This window comes from Pseudophryne corroboree, chromosome 3 (assembly GCF_028390025.1).
Source record: "Pseudophryne corroboree isolate aPseCor3 chromosome 3, aPseCor3.hap2, whole genome shotgun sequence".
In the NCBI taxonomy this organism is placed as follows: Eukaryota; Metazoa; Chordata; class Amphibia; order Anura; family Myobatrachidae; genus Pseudophryne; species Pseudophryne corroboree.
Genome location: NC_086446.1, coordinates 272,052,763 through 272,070,807, shown reverse-complemented (window position 1 = coordinate 272,070,807; position 18,045 = coordinate 272,052,763). Strand labels below are relative to the sequence as shown.

Below are 18,045 nucleotides of genomic sequence, written 5' to 3'. Positions count from 1 at the left end.
GTATCATGTCCTTCGGTCCACATCCACTAAAGCTCTATTAGAACAACTTCAGCAGGTTGTTACCTTTAACATTGGTTCACCAACTGTGCACACAAAAAGTCATCATTAAAAAGGTGTTCGTATAGCCACAATTAAAAATGTCTCATCCTATACTTGTTGCTGTGCTGTTTTTGCATGCAAAACGATGTGATACGGACAGGTGTAACATTGTGATGGAACGGATGTAGTGACAGGACACATTCACACCCATGTAAAGTTGATTCACTGACAGTTTAATTGTGGACTGCTGATGAACTAGTACACGGACACACTGGTTACATGTGCAGATGGTTGGGACGGGTGTGCTGGCGTTCCTCTATTTTCCTCTCCATTATTTCTTCCAGTCATTCTTCTCATAGTCCCACTTTGAGGAGAAGCCCTCGATTGGCCCCACACGCATGTCCAACATTCTGCGAACCTGCATAGCTTTCCAGTCATCTTGCAGCGTGTGTGGTAGAGGTGGGAACACTACACAAACAGAACAGAGGCGTTTGGTTTTATTGGATGGGCAATTACTGTATACAGGGTTACATAACCATTTTTTCCCATACCACTCACCATGTAATTTCTGCCACCACACAATCAGTCCGGTTAGACCGAAAAAGAAGAAAACAGCCCCAAACACAGTCTTCCACTCTTTTGTTGGCTTATTCATATCTGCATACGTCTGGTTAAACTTCATGTGGTAAACTGCAGGAGACAATGAGAAATTAGGACTAGAGTTCTTTTACAGTTTAAAATGTGACCCTCCCTTCCACTAGTGTTTGGAAAGGAAGGAGGGGGAGGGGGAGGGGCGGCGAGTTGTAAGATTACACGTTGGCAGGAAAAGTTTCAATAGTTATAGGTACTTTCCGGTCGCAAAAAAATTCCATATCATAATGACTGAACTCAAAGCTTCAGCACCATAATCTGAATTAGCTCTAGGGAGTAACATTGTAGGCAGGTAGAGATTCAGGCCATTCAAGATAAGGATAGTGCTTTCCTTAATTGGGAAACCCCTTTCATTTAGACTTACTACGGAGGTCAATAATTTCTAGGTTGGGCCAACTAAATACAAGCAGTCTGATAGATCAAAAGTATGGGTGTTTTAGCAGCACTCATTCAGTGGACACCTCCAGTTCAGCAAGGCTTTTATTTATGCTAAAGAAACATGGAACATACATTGGTAAACAAAGTGAATGTATTGCTGGCCCTTAATCAATATTCTACCACTTAGACATGGTAGCTCATTTAAGTTCACACTTGGAAAGTGATCAGAGTGGAGAGAGATAATCTACCAAATAATCACATTCTGTCTTTCTCTAACGTCCTAGTGGATGCTGGGACTCAGTCAGGACCATGGGGAATAGCGGGCTCCGCAGGAGACAGGGCACATCTAAATAAAGCTTTTAGGATCACATGGTGCGTACTGGCTCCTCCCCCTATGACCCTCCTCCAAGCCTCAGTTAGGTTTTTGTGCCCGTCCGAGAAGGGTGCAATCTAGGTGGCTCTCCTAAAGAGCTGCTTAGAAAAAGTTTTTTTAGGTTTAAATCTCAGTGAATCCTGCTGGCAACAGGATCACTGCATCGAGGGACTTAGGGGAGAGATTTCCAACTCACCTGCGTGCAGGATGGATTGGAGTCTTAGGCTACTGGACACTTAGCTCCAGAGGGAGTCGGAACACAGGTCCTCCTGGGGTTCGTCCCGGAGCCGCGCCGCCGATCCCCCTTACAGACGCTGAAGACGGAGGTCCGGAAAGCAGGCGGCAGAAGACTCCTCAGTCTTCATGAAGGTAGCGCACAGCACTGCAGCTGTGCGCCATTGTTGCTACACGTCTCACTGATTCAGTCACGGAGGGTGCAGGGCGCTGCTGGGGGCGCCCTGGGCAGCAATATTAAATACCTTTAGTGGCAAAATAAATACATCACATATAGCCATTAAGGCTATATGTATGTATTTAACCCAGGCCAGTTTTCTTAAAACCCGGGAGAAAGGCCCGCCGAAAAAGGGGCGGAGCTTATTCTCCTCAGCACTCAGCGCCATTTTCCTGCTCAGCTCCGCTGGTGAGGAAGGCTCCCAGGACTCTCCCCTGCACTGCACTACAGAAACAGGGTAACAAAGAGAAGGGGGGCATAATTTGGCGATATTGATATATTAAAAGCGCTTATATCAAAAACAACACCTTCTAGGGTTGTTTATATACATTTATAGCGTTTTTGGTGTGTGCTGGCAAACTCTCCCTCTGTCTCCCCAAAGGGCTAAGAGGGTCCTGTCTTCGATTAGAGCATTCCCTGTGTGGCTGCTGTGTGTCGGTACGTGTGTGTCGACATGTATGAGGACGATGTTGGTGTGGAGGCAGAGCAATTGCCGGTAATGGTGATGTCACCCCCTAGGGAGTCGACACCGGAATGGATGGCTTTAGTTATGGAATTACGTGATAATGTTAGCACATTACAAAAGTCAGTTGACGAAATGAGACGGCCAGAAAACCAGTTAGTACCGGCTCAGGCGTCTCAGACACCGTCAGGGGCTGTAAAACGTCCCTTACCTCAGTCAGTCGACACGGGTACCGACACAGATGAATCTAGTGTCGACGGTGAAGAAACAAACGTATTTTCCAATAGGGCCACACGTTCTATGATCACGGCAATGAAGGAGGCTTTGCAGATCTCCGATACTGCTGGTACCTCAAAAAGGGGTATTATGTGGGGGGTGAAAAAAACTACTTGCAGCTTTTCCAGAATCAGAGGAATTGAATGACGTGTGTGACGAAGCGTGGGTTAACCCAGATAGAAAACTGCTAATTTCCAAGAAGTTATTGGCATTATACCCTTTCCCACCAGAGGTTAGGGCGCGCTGGAAAACACCCCCTAGGGTGGATAAGGCGCTCACACGTTTATCAAAGCAAGTGGCGTTGCCGTCTCCTGATACGGCCGCCCTCAAGGATCCAGCAGATAGGAGGCTGGAAACTACACTGAAGAGTATATACACACACATACTGGTGTTATACTGCGACCGGCAGTAGCCTCAGCCTGGATGTGCAGTGCTGGGGTAGTGTGGTTGGATTCTCTGACTGAAAATATTGATACCCTGGATAGGGACAGTATTTTATTGACTCTAGAGCAATTAAAGGATGCTTTTCTTTATATGCGAGATGCTCAGAGGGATATTTGTACTCTAGCATCAAGAGTAAGCGCGATGTCCATATCTGCCAGAAGAAGTTTATGGACGCGACAGTGGTCAGGTGATGCGGATTCCAAAAGGCATATGGAAGTATTGCCATATAAAGGAGAGGAATTATTTGGGGTCGGTCTTTCGGACCTGGTGGCCACGGCAACTGCCGGCAAATCCACTTTTTTACCTCAGACCCCCTCCCAACAGAAAAAGACACCGTCTTTTCAGCCGCAGTCCTTTCGCTCCTATAAAAACAAGCGACCAAAAGGACAGTCTTATCTGCCGCGAGGCAGAGGAAAGGGTAAGAGAGGGCAGCAAGCAGCCCCTGCCCAGGACCAGAAGCCCGCCCCGGGTTCTACAAAGCCATCAGCATGACGCTGGGGCTTTACAAGCGGACTCAGGAGCGGTGGGGGGTCGACTCAAGATTTTCAGCAATCAGTGGGCTCGCTCACAAGTGGACCCGTGGATCCTGCAGATAATATCTCAGGGTTACATGTTGGAGTTCGAAAGGTCTCCCCCTCGCCGGTTCCTAAAGTCTGCTTTACCAACGTCTCCCTCAGAAAGGACGTCGGTTTTGGAAGCCATTCACAAGCTGTATTCTCAGCAGGTGATAGTCAAGGTACCCCTCCTACAACAGGGAAAGGGGTATTATTCCACACTATTTGTGGTACCGAAGCCGGACGGTTCGGTAAGACCTATTCTAAACCTGAAATCCTTGAACCTGTACATACAGAAATTCAAGTTCAAGATGGAGTCACTCAGAGCAGTGATAGCGAATCTGGAAGAAGGGGACTTCATGGTGTCCCTGGACATAAAAGATGCTTATCTGCATGTCCCAATTTACCCCTCACACCAAGGGTATCTCAGGTTCGTGATACAAGACTGTCATTATCAGTTTCAAACGCTGCCGTTTGGTTTGTCCACGGCCCCTCGGGTCTTTACCAAGGTAATGACCGAAATGATGGTTCTTCTACGAAGAAAAGGCGTATTAATTATCCCTTACTTGGACGATCTCCTGATAAGGGCAAAGTCCAGAGAACAGCTGGAAGTCGGTGTAGCACTAACCCAGGTAGTGCTTCAGCAACACGGGTGGATTCTGAATCTTCCAAAATCTCAATTGACCCCGACAACTCGTCTGCTGTTCCTGGGAATGATTCTGGACACGGTTCAGAAAAAGGTGTTTCTCCCGGAGGAGAAAGCAAGGGAGTTATCCGAACTTGTCAGGAACCTCCTAAAACCAGGAACTGTGTCAGTACATCAATGCACAAGAGTCCTGGGAAAGATGGTGGCTTCTTACGAAGCGATTCCATTCGGCAGATTCCATGCACGGACATTTCAGTGGGATCTGCTGGACAAATGGTCCGGATCGCATCTGCACATGCATCAGCGGATAACACTGTCACCAAGAACAAGGTTGTCTCTCCTGTGGTGGTTGCAGAGTGCCCATCTGTTAGAGGGCCGCAGATTCGGCATACAGGACTGGGTCCTGGTGACTACGGATGCCAGCCTACGAGGCTGGGGAGCAGTCACACAGGGAAGAAACTTCCAGGGCGTGTGGTCAAACCTGGAGACGTCCCTTCACATAAATATACTGGAGCTAAGAGCGATCTACAATGCTCTAAGCCTGGCAAAATCGCTGCTTCAGGGTCAGCCGGTGTTGATCCAGTCGGACAACATCACGGCAGTCGCCCACGTAAACCGACAAGGCGGCACGAGAAGCAGAAGAGCAATGACAGAAGCTGCAAGGATTCTGCGCTGGGCGGAGAATCATGTCATAGCACTGTCAGCAGTGTTCATCCCGGGAGTGGACAACTGGGAAGCAGACTTCCTCAGCAGACACGACCTTCACCCGGGAGAGTGGGGACTTCATCCAGAAGTCTTCCACATGATTGTGAACCGTTGGGAAAGACCAAAGGTGGACATGATGGCGTCTCGCCTCAACAAAAAATTGGACAGATATTGCGCCAGGTCAAGAGACCCTCAGGCAATAGCTGTGGACGCTCTGGTAACACCGTGGGTGTACCAGTCAGTGTATGTGTTCCCTCCTCTGCCTCTCATACCAAAGGTACTGAGAATTATACGGAAAAGAGGAGTAAGAACAATACTGGTGGCTCCGGACTGGCCAAGAAGAACTTGGTATCCGGAACTTCAAGAGATGCTCACGGAGGATCCATGGCCTCTACCTCTAAGAAGGGATCTGCTTCAGCAGGGACCTTGTATGTTCCAAGACTTACCGCGTCTGCGTTTGACGGCATGGCGGTTGAACGCCGGATTCTAAAAGAAAAGGGCATTCCAGAGGAAGTTATTCCTACCTTGATTAAGGCTAGAAAGGAAGTGACTGTACAACATTATCACCGCATTTGGCGAAAATATGTTGCGTGGTGTGAGGCCAAGAAGGCTCCAACGGAAGAATTTCAATTGGGTCGATTCTTACATTTCCTGCAAGCAGGATGGTCTATGGGCCTAAAATTGGGGTCCATTAAAGTTCAAATTTCGGCCTTATCAATCTTCTTCCAGAAGGAATTGGCATCAGTGCCTGAAGTACAAACTTTTGTCAAAGGTGTACTACATATACAACCCCCAATAGTGCCTCCAGTGGCACCGTGGGATTTGAACGTAGTTTTGAATTTTCTCAAATCTCATTGGTTTGAGCCTCTAAAATCGTTAGATTTAAAATACCTTACATGGAAGGTAACCATGCTATTGGCCCTGGCTTCAGCCAGGAGAGTTTCAGAGTTGGCGGCTTTATCATACAAAAGCCCATATCTGATTTTCCATTCGGACAGGGCAGAACTGCGGACACGTCCTCATTTTCTCCCTAAGGTGGTTTCGGCTTTTCACTTGAACCAGCCTATTGTGGTGCCTGCGGCTACTAGCGACTTGGAGGACTCCAAGTTACTGGACGTTGTCAGAGCATTAAAAATATATATTTCAAGGACAGCTGGAGTCAGAAAATCTGACTCGTTTATATTGTATGCACCCAACAAGATGGGTGCTCCTGCGTCTAAACAGACGATTGCACGTTGGATCTGTAGCACAATCCAACTTGCACATTCTGTGGCAGGCCTGCCACAGCCTAAATCTGTAAAGGCCCACTCCACAAGGAAAGTGGGCTCATCTTGGGCGGCTGCCCGAGGGGTCTCGGCATTACAACTTTGCCGAGCAGCTACGTGGTCAGGGGAGAACACGTTTGTAAAATTTTACAAATTTGATACTCTGGCTAAGGAGGACCTGGAGTTCTCTCATTCGGTGCTGCAGAGTCATCCGCACTCTCCCGCCCGTTTGGGAGCTTTGGTATAATCCCCATGGTCCTGACGGAGTCCCAGCATCCACTAGGACGTTAGAGAAAATAAGAATTTACTTACCGATAATTCTATTTCTCATAGTCCGTAGTGGATGCTGGGCGCCCATCCCAAGTGCGGATTGTCTGCAATACTTGTACATAGTTATTGTTACAAAGATCGGGTTATTACGATTGTTGTGAGCCATCTTTTCAGAGGCTACTTCGTTTTTTGTTATCATACTGTTAACTGGATTCAGATCACAAGTTGTACGGTGTGATTGGTGTGGCTGGTATGAGTCTTACCCGGGATTCAAGATCCTTCCTTATTGTGTACGCTCGTCCGGGCACAGTACCCAACTGAGGCTTGGAGGAGGGTCATAGGGGGAGGAGCCAGTACGCACCATGTGATCCTAAAAGCTTTATTTAGATGTGCCCTGTCTCCTGCGGAGCCCGCTATTCCCCATGGTCCTGACGGAGTCCCAGCATCCACTACGGACTATGAGAAATAGAATTATCGGTAAGTAAATTCTTATTTTTTTTTCCCCAAACAAACCGCCTGTAACAACTTTCTCTCTCCAAGGCTTAGGGCTGTATTTAAATAGCCATTGGAAGCTGCCATCTTGTCGGAAAGACAGCAGCTTCCGACAGATTTCTGTCAGGAGGGGTTCCGACCTATTCAGTATGGGTAGTTTCAGACAAGTCGGGAATTCCCAACTTGTAGGAAACCACGTGGATCGGCGGAATAGCCGCCGATCCGCGTGCTTCTGTCGGAAACGGGGCCAAATCCAACAGGTTTTGGCCCCTTTTTGGACAATCTCAGACTTTTTTTTTTTTTTTTTAAAGTCGGATTGAGCGGTGGGTCCAGTCTCCTCACTCCCGGCACCCCCTCGCCAGCTCCCCCGCTGCCGACAGCGCACCGGGAATGGCCAAATCAGACAGTCTGATTCAGCCGTTCACCGAATATCGCTTGTTGGATCCATTCCGACAAATGCATATTGGAATGGATCAGGACACTTACTGAATATACCTGTTAGTACTATGGTGGCCAATCCTGGGATCGGCAGGATCCCAGGATTTAGGGCCAAAAACGGCTGGGATTCAATCCCGGGATTGGAAGCTCCAATCCCGGGGATTGAGGGATCAGCGTTGAGCGTCCACTTTCCGGCTCCCCTGCGCGTGAGGGGGGGGGTCACACGCCGCTGGGAGCTGCCAGGAGAGAGCGGAGGATGTTCCCCACCTGCCCCCGGTATATGGCGAGTTGTGTGCAGGGCGAGGGGGCTGCCACATAGTTAAAAGCCAATCCCGGAGACATTTTTCAATCCCGATACCTAGGATTGAAAAAAAAAAAAAAATGGCCCGGGGTTGGCTTCCCTAGTTAGTACCCTTATCTCCCTATGCGTCAAAAAGAAGAAAAAAAAAACACATTTCTTGGTCTAGCAGAGTGCTAATTCCACTTAGAGATCCATTTGTCAAGGATCGCATATTCAATGTGATCTGGCCAAGATCTTACTGCTACCCAGGATCGCATTTCAGTATGCGATCCTATCCCCTAAATGTACCCTGCAGCATAGGCAGGGACATGCACAAGCACAGAGGCCACTTCCGGGGGATCCCTCTGCCAGCTACAATCACGATGTGAGGCCCATAGACTACCACCATCTTCAGATTGCTGTAGCAGCAGGGACCAATATCCTCAGATACCTGCTGCAGTCCCCCCTCCTTACATTTGGCAATACTTAATATTTGTGGCCAACTCTCGGAAACAAAGTGTTTTCAGGGATATAGCTGCAAATATATAATAAGTGGGTCCCTTTAAAACTTTATCAAGGGTTAATTTCTCACCTGAAACTAGCCATATGTGCAGTTCTCATTTTAGACCACTAGAGTGCTGCAGAATTGGTCACCTCTATCTCAAGTACATAGATATGTTCCAACTGAAGAAAAGTAACTATGTGGAAATACCAGAACACAAGATAAAGGCTTTTGTTTGTATTCAGTCTTGAATTGGATAATGTTAATGCTTATTTCCTAAATAAAGCAATATGAGCCATTGATATGGAAATAGAATGTCTGGCCCTGTGCACACTGTACATTACGTGTAATCTTGTCTTCCAGGCTCAGCTGCTTCCAAGGCCCCTTCTCTTTTTCCTTCAGAGCTGTGTCTTGTGAGCTCAGAGTCTCACGGTATGGGATCTCAGGCAAAGGCATGGTACGATGGTCATAATATACTGGCTTGGTGTAATATGGCACGGCATCTGTCAAAGGGAGGGGAGGGAGCAAAACAAAACTCCCATTATGCACTTTGTCACAGCGGTCTTCATTTTAGTTTTAGTTAATTACAGATGTCTCAGCTAGCGCTGCAATGGTCATATATCCCCAATTACTTGTAAATCATTAATCTTCGTTTCCCGCTACCTTATGGGTGAAACGCTACATGAGTTTAAATGTTAATCCCATCTACTTTAATGATTATTTCACCTTTTCAGACTTTCCAAGTGGAGGCAGATCAAAGGCTTCATGCAGGACAATGACCGCGGAACAACCAGATCAGTGAGCAATTTTGACATGTGGGTGTTGTTCAGGTGCCTCGCCAAACAACCAAATTGCCACCATAAATACCAGGTCATTACTTCATACGTGCATCAGTAGGGGCAATTGTTAGATCTGGTTGTTTAGACTATAGCGAAGAGAAACTAAATCAGATTTGGATTTCTTGCATTTTACTACTTCAAAATAACCTCAAGTGACTCTCACCAAGATTTTGCTTTTCCAGTAACTGTGGAGGTTCATAGTTCTACATGACTTCCTTCACGTGCCATCTGACCATGGAGTTCCCCAGCTTCTTAATGCCCTGCCCAACGTTACATTGGTAAAGTGTGTGGTTCAGTGGGAGTTTTGCTGGAGTACTGTTTTGTTTGTAACACTCCCTGTGCTCTATGAGGAATGCCTGTCATATCAAGCTTTCGTTTTACATAGTGGTACATCACCTTGGCTTGTATTTTAGACTCTGGCAACTTATTTTGTCCCTTATGGTCAGACTATTATCCCCTCCTGAATGGGTGTGGCTTGATAGTCAATAGGTGAAAATGGACATTAAGTTGACAGGGATTTAGATAGACTTTCAAATTGTTAACACAAAAAGGTAAACACAGTTGTCATTTTAGTCTTATTGGCCCTCCCGCAGCAGAACTGTAAAAAATAACGAAAAACCAAGTGTCGACCATTTCAATAAAGCTGCCAACATTTTAACCTTGTTGACTTAAATCACAGTCAGCCAATAGGTCAACAGGGAGATTTGGTAAACTACTATCTGGATACCCTCCTGAACAATGGTCTTCTGTATTATACTCCCCTCATTCTATGAGGTAGAATATATTCTCATTGCACTGTTTTTATCCTTATTTTTTATTTTCAGTCCACATTATATTTTCCCTCATTTGCCTCCATGTTCTTTATTTTGTAACTTTATTTTTAATCAGTGTTACGTTTCAGTCATCTAATTCAGTACCAAGTCATCCTGCATATGTTTTTATTGCAGGTCTTCCACATCCTTCCTTGTTTTATTTTCCTGTAACCATTACTGCATTATGGGTCCAATTTAAAGTGGGCAATATCGTAGCCTTGAGCTTTAAGCCTTTTTACTTTGATTCAGCAAGTGAATATTCATTTTAAAATTGAAGTTTAAAACAAAGATGTTCTACATTAATTAGTAAATGGAGAGGGTTCATTTAAGTTGTGTAAAATGTGGACAAACCGGATTTGCTTCTGTTTGTCCACATTTTATGATTGGCAGCCTCCAGCTCTGGTTTTGCTGTCACATGGACCATAAATAATTTGAGATGCTCCTCAGAGTTGTTCGCAAACCAAAGAAGTAAACAATTGGCCAAAACCATGCTGCACTGCAGGGATGGGGGGCAGATGTAACATGTGCAGAGAGATTTAGATTTGGGTGGGTTGTATTGTTTCTGTGCAGGCTAAATACTGGCTTTGCTATGCTTAATTTAGATTTCAGTTTGAACACACGCCACCCAAATCTAATGCTGGCCATACACTAGGTATAGTGTACGAATACATGATATCCAGGGACGTGCAGTCAGGGGAGGCAGTGCCTCCCCTGTCATTAATGATTACAGTAATACAAAGAAGATACTTATTACACATAGTGTCATAAGTGTCTTTACATTATTCTAATCATTTTAAGGCGTTAAAGCAGTTTGGGAGGCACTGATAGCAGTACCTCCCGCTGACAACGGTAACGGGGATAGAGAGGCGGTGGGGCTAAGCACTGGGCAGTAAATGCCCATTGAAAAAAACTTGTCAAAGCGGCACTTCTACATGTGCCTCGTTAACAGGGGCGGCCTTCCCCTGCCAGCGAGGCACATGTGATTGGACAACGGATCCAGTGCTGGATCCGCTGTCCAATCACCCATAGGAGGTGGCGAAACAAGGCTCACCTCTCTTCATTCCCCCCGACTCCTCTCCTCCTGGGGCCTGGGTGATGTGAGCCTTTTTGACAGGAGCAGGGTGCGATTAGTGCTCTCAGGCACCCCTAATGTTCAGTACCCCCTTCATCAAGTGTGCCGATTGAGTCCATGCTGAGCCGCCTGTACCGTGAAGCAGAGGGACCCGGCAGTCAGAGAGCTCTGCGAAACAGTGTCTGGCCGCCCCCTCCCACCAGGCTTAGAGTGGGCTGCGTGTCAGCCCTCCCCCGTCTTCCTGCTCCTCGGCTGCATACACTTCCTGGCTGTGTCTGTCTCGGGCTGGCTTCCTGCTATTCACAGGACTACACTAAAAAGCCAGGTAGGGGCTGTGGTTACTGGGGGGTAATATGGAGGAGGGAGGGGGATGCTGTGTATATGTAACATGGGTGTCCTGTGGGGGAGGGGCTTCTGGATGTGGTGAGGGCTGTATATATTATAATAATGCTTTTTTTTTTTTTTGGGGGGGGGGGGGGGGGGGGGCTGTGTATAATGTACTGCAGCATGGGTGTGCTATGGGGGAGGGGCTGTGTATAATGTTGCATGGGTGTGCTATGGGGGAGGGGGGCTGGATATATTATAATATACAATGGATGTGCTATGGGGAGGGGAGGCTGTCTATAATGTAATGTAGTATGTGTGTGCTACGGGGAGAGGGGCTGTGTATAATGAAATATAGTATGGGTGTGCAATGCGGAGGGGGAGGTTGTGAATAATGTAAACAAACGTGTGCTATGGTAAGGGGGGGGGGGCGGTGTATAATGTAATACAGTATGGGTGCGTTATGGGGAGACTGTGCATAATATAATCTATGCTGTGTGTACTGGAGACAGTGGCAGATTTGGGGGGGGGGATGTCACATAGGTATGTGCCCCCAGGTCGTTCAGTTGAACTTTATTTTTTTATTGCAGCTGCATGGACAAGGCTGCTGCTGTCAGCCCTCCCCATGCAGCTATGATTGAGCTCAGTGCTGGACTGTAGCCGGCAGTAACAGTCAGGACCCAGCGTTGCTCTGTGGTCTTCATTTTCAGCATCCTCAGCTGGCCTGCAGCTGTGAAGTGGATTGAGCAGCAGTGGCCAGGTGTTGGTGAACCTGTGTGCGGGCTCCTACCGTGTGGCGTAATGTGAATTTCGGCTCCTACAGTGTGGCGTAATGTGAATAAGGGGCACTACTGTCAGTAGCTGGTGAGCATGGGGACATGTGTGACAAATGCTGGTGTCCTGCGGAGGAGGGGTCTGATGGTATAGGAAAAGGCAAATGTGGCTCTGATAGCACGTGTGTAAATTTTAAACTTTACTCGTGTTATATTAAAACTCAAATGTTTTGCCCCCTAAATATCCTGTAGTTTTCAGAGTGGCCAGCTCAAAATAAGGGTGTAGGTGCTCGGGGTGCGGATGCATATGCACTTAGACCCACAACTCTCTAATTCCACCACTGGGTCAGGGATAGGTTGGGGAAAGTGTAAGCATAGATAGGGGGCAGCAGCAGCTAGAACTCAGGGTTATCCGTAGTGGACAGTCCGTACTGGCCGGTGGTTGCACCATTATGTTTCATTTTATTTCTCTGGGGTGTATTATATCTACTTTATTATTAGGAACTAGGGAGAAGTTAGATTAAGCCATGTGATTTTACTGAGTGAATGTAAAATAGTGATAGACAGTGACACGCCCCTGGGTGGTGCTAGATACACCCTTCCTGTGGTGCACCCCCTAATAAATTTAGCTGCGCACGCCTATGGCTGGGAGTGCATTGTGCAGCGGAGGCCGGCGCAGTCCTCCTCCTTTCAGGTAGCAGCTTCCACAGCGTCAATGCCTGCTGCAGTCTCCCGCCATAGGCGCTACACACAGGCTGATGGGGATGTACTGGAGAAGCCAGTGCCTCCCCAGCCATTGAACTCACCGCACGTTGCTGATGATATCGACCCGTCACTCGACCCATCGCATGCACATTGTGCATGTTTTGGGTGCAAATAAGATGTAATGGGTCACACATCACATCAACTGATCATATGTGCTGCACATATGATCAGTCGATCCCCACCACCAGCAATTGCGAAGGTTCGATAGATCATACAGTGCTAAAGTACCATACAATCTATTACATGCCCGGCCGAGATCATAGTATGATGTATGGCTAGCATTACTCTGCACATGTTACATAAGCCCCACCTGCAGTGAAACATTGTTTTACCCAAATGCTAACTTTTTTTTTTTTTAAACTCCGAATAACCCCCTTGATCTTACCATTGCACTACATTCATAGATTTAATTTGCGATTAGTGTTTTCTCACTGGAACCAAAATGTAAGACTATGGGGCCTATGTATTAATAATTGTAGCACAGCTGCAATTAAAAATATCACAATGGATATTTTCATTTTGAATAAAAACATCTTCACTATGTACCAAACGTAACCCATAGGGACAGCATGAATGCCATCTGCTGTCCCTTTGAGTTTCTTCCCCAGCATTTTGGAGGAGTCTCATGTTTGTGAAAGCCTCCTCCAGAGGAAGTGACCATTGCCCATGCGCACGGTGTCAGATTCCAGAGCAGAGCTTTGCTTTTCAGAGTTTGATACACAGGGGTATCCATCACAAATCACATTCATATAACTTCTGCAGCATGAACACACAATTCATGTCCAGTTAAAAATTGACCTCAAAGAGTTGACAGGAGTCTGAGCGGTAAAGGAAAAACCGTAGCAGCTACTACATAGAAACTGCTGCTAAAGAGATTACTGGAGACAACTAGAAAGAGATACAACAGGAAAAAAGGCATCTTTTGATACTAAAGCTGGGTACACCCTGGAACAACTTCCAGACGTACATAAATTGCAGACAGTTTCCCTTGAGCCCAGAACAGACCAAATTGAACATACACACTGCAATCTTGCCAACGACCTAATGATTTGTTGAATGGTTAGGTCTCTAGTGATTTATCGCCGTTCCTGTACACTCTAACAACCTTCATGCCACTCCAATCTAGGGAGTTGGTCCAACATATCTGTCATCCGGACGGGCGTACACACTGTACAACAGGCACCAGGTTGCTTACAAGGATGCTTGGTTTGATGTGCAGCACATCAAACCAAGTGTCCGTCGCATGTGACCGAGGGAGCGTGCAATCCTGGGTACACACCGAGCGATGGAAGCGACATGTCGCACCAACACGGCTTCAAGCTGGTTACACACTTTGCGATCACTCAGCTAATCGGGTAAGATGATCCCGATCAGCCAAGAACGGTGTACCCAGCTTGACCCAGTTAGCACCATAACACTGTGCTCAGTCTGTATGGCCTTCTATGAGATCGGAAGATCAGCATCTAAAATATAATATATTAGACACATAAGATGGGACCTACCAAACCAGACTGTTGCAGGAGCATTGTAAGCAGTTCATTGGCTAACAGAGGTAAACAGGGTCCTCAAGGCACCCCAACAGTCCAGGTTTTTAGGTATATCCATGGCTCAGCACATATGGTTAAATTCAAATTGACTGAGGTGCTAATTTAGTCACTTGTATCCAAGCATGGATATACTTAAAACTTGCACTGTTGGGGTTGCCTTGATGACTTCGTTTGAGAACCTCTGGGCTAACACTCCTGCATAAACACTTATACAATAGTCAGCCTGATCACACAATGGTGGTCATTCAGAGTTGTTCGCTCGTTATTTTTTTCTCGCAACGGAGCGATTAGTCGCTAATGCGCATGCGCAATGTCCGCAGTGCGACTGCGCCAAGTAAATTTGCTATGCAGTTAGGAATTTTACTCACGGCATTACAAGGTTTTTTTCTTCGTTCTGGTGATCGTAATGTGATTGACAGGAAGTGGGTGTTTCTGGGCGGAAACTGGCCGTTTTATGGGAGTGTGTGAAAAAACGCTGCCGTTTCTGGGAAAAACGCGAGAGTGGCTGGAGAAACGGAGGAGTGTCTGGGCGAACGCTGGGTGTGTTTGTGACGTCAAACCAGGAACGACAAGCACTGAACTGATCGCACTGGAAGAGTAAGTCTCGAGCTACTCAGAAACTGCACAGAGAAGTCTTTACGCAATATTGCGAATCTTTCGTTCGCAATTTTGATAAGCTAAGATTCACTCCCAGTAGGCGGCGGCTTAGCGTGTGTAAAGCTGCTAAAAGCAGCTTGCGAGCGAACTTGGAATGAGGGCCAATATTGGGTGATCAGGCAGTCGATTGAATAGGTGTGTACCCAACTTCATCCAGTGCCCGACTAGAGATAAGTTATACCTTCCTAGAAAGATCTATATACATTATACAGTGGTAAAGTCTACCCACAAATGCTTCCTCTATAAAACGCTTTCCTGACCTTTACCTCAGGCCTGCAAGAGCCACGCAGATCCACCACCCAAACAAACATCTAGGAGATGCTGCCTGCGCCGAGTGGGCAACAGAGACCTACATGCTGCTAAGCATAGTTTGCTCTTGCTTACCACCCACCCCTACGCTCAGGGGTAAGGGCTGAAGGTGCAAGTTACTTATACTGTGAAATTCCATTTCTTACATCACGTGCAGTAGAAAAAGGTTTTATTTTTCAGCCAAAACACATTACGCATGCAATACTTACTTTGTGCCAGGTCCTCCTTCGCTCATTGCATCCTCACTTCCTGTATCTTATGACAGGAAAGTCGTTTTGTGCCCGCCATACCTCATTTGTTTTGTTTACAGGTTAGCCTAATCCTGCATGTCATTTTGAATGAGACTCCTAGTCCTCCCTGCCAGGGTCTAATTACAGGTAACCCTTCCTTCGTTCTTTACATCTTGCGCTTGTCATCATCTTGTATTGTCCTATAAATAGTAACCCTAACCTTGATCCATGTCGTTTGATAACAAAGACCTACCGTGGTCCCCGTGGCTGTGGGCTGCTCTGACACTAACGGCTCCCAGAATCCTAATTTTGGCCAAGAGCGGCGACCTTTGAGTGATAACTGATAACATCTAAAATAGAAAAACATACGTTGCTCAGTATTATTTCACACGTTCTACCAAAATAACACTTCAGAAATTGGCACATAATTACCACAAACATGTTTAAATGCAGCTACATTATGTACCTTAACAATCTGATCTATCTGAAGTGGTTTTCTCACTAGTGTTCCTTTACAAGAGAGTTTGGGACACGCTAATTGGTGCAGGCAGCTGGTGTCAGAAGACAGCACTCTGCCAGAGAGTGGCGCTGTGTATGCACCGTTTGGGACAGTTGGCACCTGTGTGGAAATGTATCGCTCTGACCTCTGGGAGCGGAGTAAGGACAGAATGTCTTACTTTAACCTCTGTATGTAATATGTTGAGCAACTTTAATACAGTTTTGTCTTCACACACTTAGTCACATTGTAAGCTCCCTGAAGCATTAATTTCATCCCTTATGTATTTGCATTGTATTCAAGTCTTCTATATGGAGATGCATACCAATTGACACATTAGATACTGTATGCAACATCAGCAACATGCTCCCTTCAGAGTAGTTCATAAAGGTAAGACAATACGGTCTACTGTTAACAAAAAAAGAAAATGTTGCTAGGAACATGCGATGAGCTAGCAGGTTTATCGCTTTGGGGGCCTCTTCTTTGGCAGAGATTATAAGAAGAAAAGGTTTGAGCACAGAAGGCCGATTGTGTGTAGCCAGCAGATTGTCGAGGGCTTCCCTTCCTCAGCAACTCAGCTTGGGGTCCTAAACAGAGCTGCAGATGTCTCACTAAACACCCCCAAACCCTCCACCCCACATATAGATAGATAATGGTCCATCTTCACCCCACATTTAGAGAACACAGAGCAGACGTCCCTAGGCCTTACGCCCTGAGTACTCACAGTAACAGAGATCCGAGCTGCACAGTTTGTAAAATGGAGAGAGACTGAATATCTGGGAGCACAGCCAGGCGCAGGGCATTATGGGATAAAGAGAGAGAGCAAAGGACGCCTTAATCCACCCCAGTTAACCTGCTAGCTGCAGGAACTCAGAGTTGGATATTTCTGCATATAAAGACCACTTTCACACTTGTGTTCAAGCTCTCCTCTTCAGATTCTGTTCTTACTTAATGAAGCAGTAAGAATTAATTCTTTGTCCTAATGTGCTCTCCGTGTTCCCGTATTCCATCAGTGTTTTTCAAACAAAAGTTAATTTAAAGATAGTGTGTGTTCAGATGAGAGGTCAAGCTCTAAACCGTTAAGGTAAATTCTCTACATTTAGACATGATCTAATCAATGTGTGTAACAGATTAATTTGTTCACTTTACATGATACTCATGTTAACCCTTCATTAGGCGCTCCTCTGGGATTCCCGGGTTCAGGTGTAGTGCGCCTGACAGGCGCCTGCTAGAAAATAGTCATTAGCACCTAATTAACTCTCTTAAAGTGATCAGTGACCTTCATTAGGACATACAAAGAGAAATTGTAGGTTTATGGGCCATTACAGAAGAAAATCTGAAGCAAAAGAGAACACACGAACATGAGAATAAGTTTGGGCGCAGTGTGCCTGAGGAGGCCACCTTGGACAAACCTACATGTTTACACAAAATATCCACAACCTTTGTAATTTTCATTCATAAAATGAGCAAAACCGTTGAAAATATAAAGGAAAAACGAACCTTCAAAAGTCGGAGGAGTTTGGTTGCAGTGCGCCTCAGAGGCCAGGATGGTCACTACTGCACTCCACACAGGCGGCGGGAAAACTGACTAGGGGGGTTTCAAACAGCACCTTGAGATAGGAAGGTACTAGGAGGGACAGGCCCATGCGCCCGTTTGGGGTGGAGAGGGGAGCGAGAACAGCTTTGCGGCGCCTGCCTGAGGGTTAATCTTCATCAGTGTTAGAATACAAGATTATACAATGTAGTGGGACTACATCCTGGCTTTAACTATTCTGCATCCTGGAATGTAGGTTGCACCAATCTACAACGAAAGAAATTTTGCGGCATTTTTACCTTCACTAAAAAAAAAAATAAAAAATAAAAAAGACAGACGTCCTATATGAAGAAACTTTTTATACTGTAGTAACAGATAAAACCTGTCACAAGGTGATAACACAATACACAAGTACAGACCGTATATAAAATCAGAAATACATAATTAGCGAGTAGTTAAC

At 46.2% G+C, this 18,045-nt stretch overlaps 1 protein-coding gene across 5 annotated transcripts in view; it reads right to left on the bottom strand.

The window, feature by feature from the left end:
- Positions 1-251: 251 nt before the first annotated feature.
- LOC135055262 (cytochrome c oxidase subunit 4 isoform 2, mitochondrial) overlaps positions 252-18,045 on the bottom strand; it is a 178,739-nt gene continuing 160,945 nt past the window's right edge. For 3 of the 5 annotated variants that reach the window (XM_063959098.1, XM_063959101.1, XM_063959099.1), the window contains exons 2-5: positions 15,809-15,905; positions 8,572-8,730; positions 598-729; positions 252-507 (exon numbers count right to left, since the gene is read on the bottom strand). In XM_063959098.1, coding sequence (XP_063815168.1) covers positions 371-507; positions 598-729; positions 8,572-8,730; positions 15,809-15,905 — 525 coding nt within the window. In that variant the 3' untranslated portion in view covers positions 252-370. Of the gene's footprint in view, positions 508-597; positions 730-8,571; positions 8,731-15,808; positions 15,906-16,775; positions 16,880-18,045 lie in introns of those variants that run through there. The other 2 variants (XM_063959100.1, XM_063959102.1) reach the window with 2 other exon arrangements.